The 922-nt window shown below is 42.2% G+C and overlaps 1 protein-coding gene across 1 annotated transcript in view; it reads left to right on the top strand.

Moving 5' to 3' along the window:
• Positions 1-122, top strand: part of LOC111692386 (transcriptional regulatory protein AlgP-like) — a 5,785-nt gene extending 5,663 nt beyond the window's left edge. Inside the window, exon 4 of the mRNA XM_023456369.1 lies at positions 6-122. Within this exon, the coding sequence (XP_023312137.1) occupies positions 6-122 (117 nt within the window). The remainder of the gene's footprint in view (positions 1-5) is intronic.
• The last annotated feature ends 800 nt before the right edge of the window (positions 123-922 follow it).

Raw genomic sequence — 922 nt, 5'->3', positions numbered from 1 at the left:
ATCAGGCAAAAAAAACGGACAAACCTAACGTAAAAGTAATCCACCCGGCAAAAAAACCGGACAAACCTAACGGAAAAGTCATACATCCGGCAAAAAAACCGGACAAACCTAACCTAACGTGATCCATCCGGCAAAAGAAACGGACAAACCTAACGCAAAAGTCATACTTCCGGAAGTAAGTAAACAAGCAAGCTAGCAAGTAAGTAAGTAAGGAAGCAAGCAAGCAAGCAAGCAAGCCAGCAAGCAAGCAAGCAAGTAAGTAAGTAAGTAAGTAAGTAAGCAAGTAAGTAAGTAAGTAAGTAAGTAAGTAAGCAAGCAAGTAAGTAAGTAATTAAGCAAGCAAGCAAGCCAGTAAGTAAGTAAGTAAGCAAGTAAGCAAGCCAGCCAGCAAGCAAGCAAGAAAGTAAGCAAGCCAGCAAGCAAGCAAGCAAGTAAGTAAGTAAGGAAATAAGCAAGCAAGCAAGTAAGTAATTAAGTAAGGAAGCAAGCAATCAACCAAGCAAGCAAGCAAGCAAGTTAGTAAGCTTGCTTACTTGCTTACTTTCTTACTTACTTGCTAGCTTGCTTGCTTGATTGCTTGCTCATTTCCTTACTTACTTACTTACATACATACTTACTTACTTACTTACTTACTTGCTTACTTGCTTACTTGCTTGCTGGCTAGCTTGCTTGCTTGCCTGCTTGCCTGCTTGCCTGTTTGCTTGCTTGCTTACTTGCTTGCTGGCTTGCTTGCTTGTTTGCAAGCTGGCTTGCTTGCTTGCTTGCCGGCTTGCTTGCTTGCTGGCTTTATTGGTTGCTTGCTTGCTTAATTGCTGGCTTACTTAATTACTTATTACTTGCTCGCTGGCTTGCTTGCTTGCATGCTTGCTTGCTTGCTAGCTTGCTTGCTTGCTGGCTTGCTTGCTTGCTTGCTTGCTTGCTT

The sequence above is a fragment of the Anoplophora glabripennis genome, unplaced genomic scaffold (genome assembly GCF_000390285.2).
Source record: "Anoplophora glabripennis isolate ALB-LARVAE unplaced genomic scaffold, Agla_2.0 scaffold1327, whole genome shotgun sequence".
Classification (NCBI taxonomy): Eukaryota; Metazoa; Arthropoda; class Insecta; order Coleoptera; family Cerambycidae; genus Anoplophora; species Anoplophora glabripennis.
Note: the sequence above shows the minus strand (reverse complement) of the source record. Positions and strands in the feature narration are given on the sequence as shown.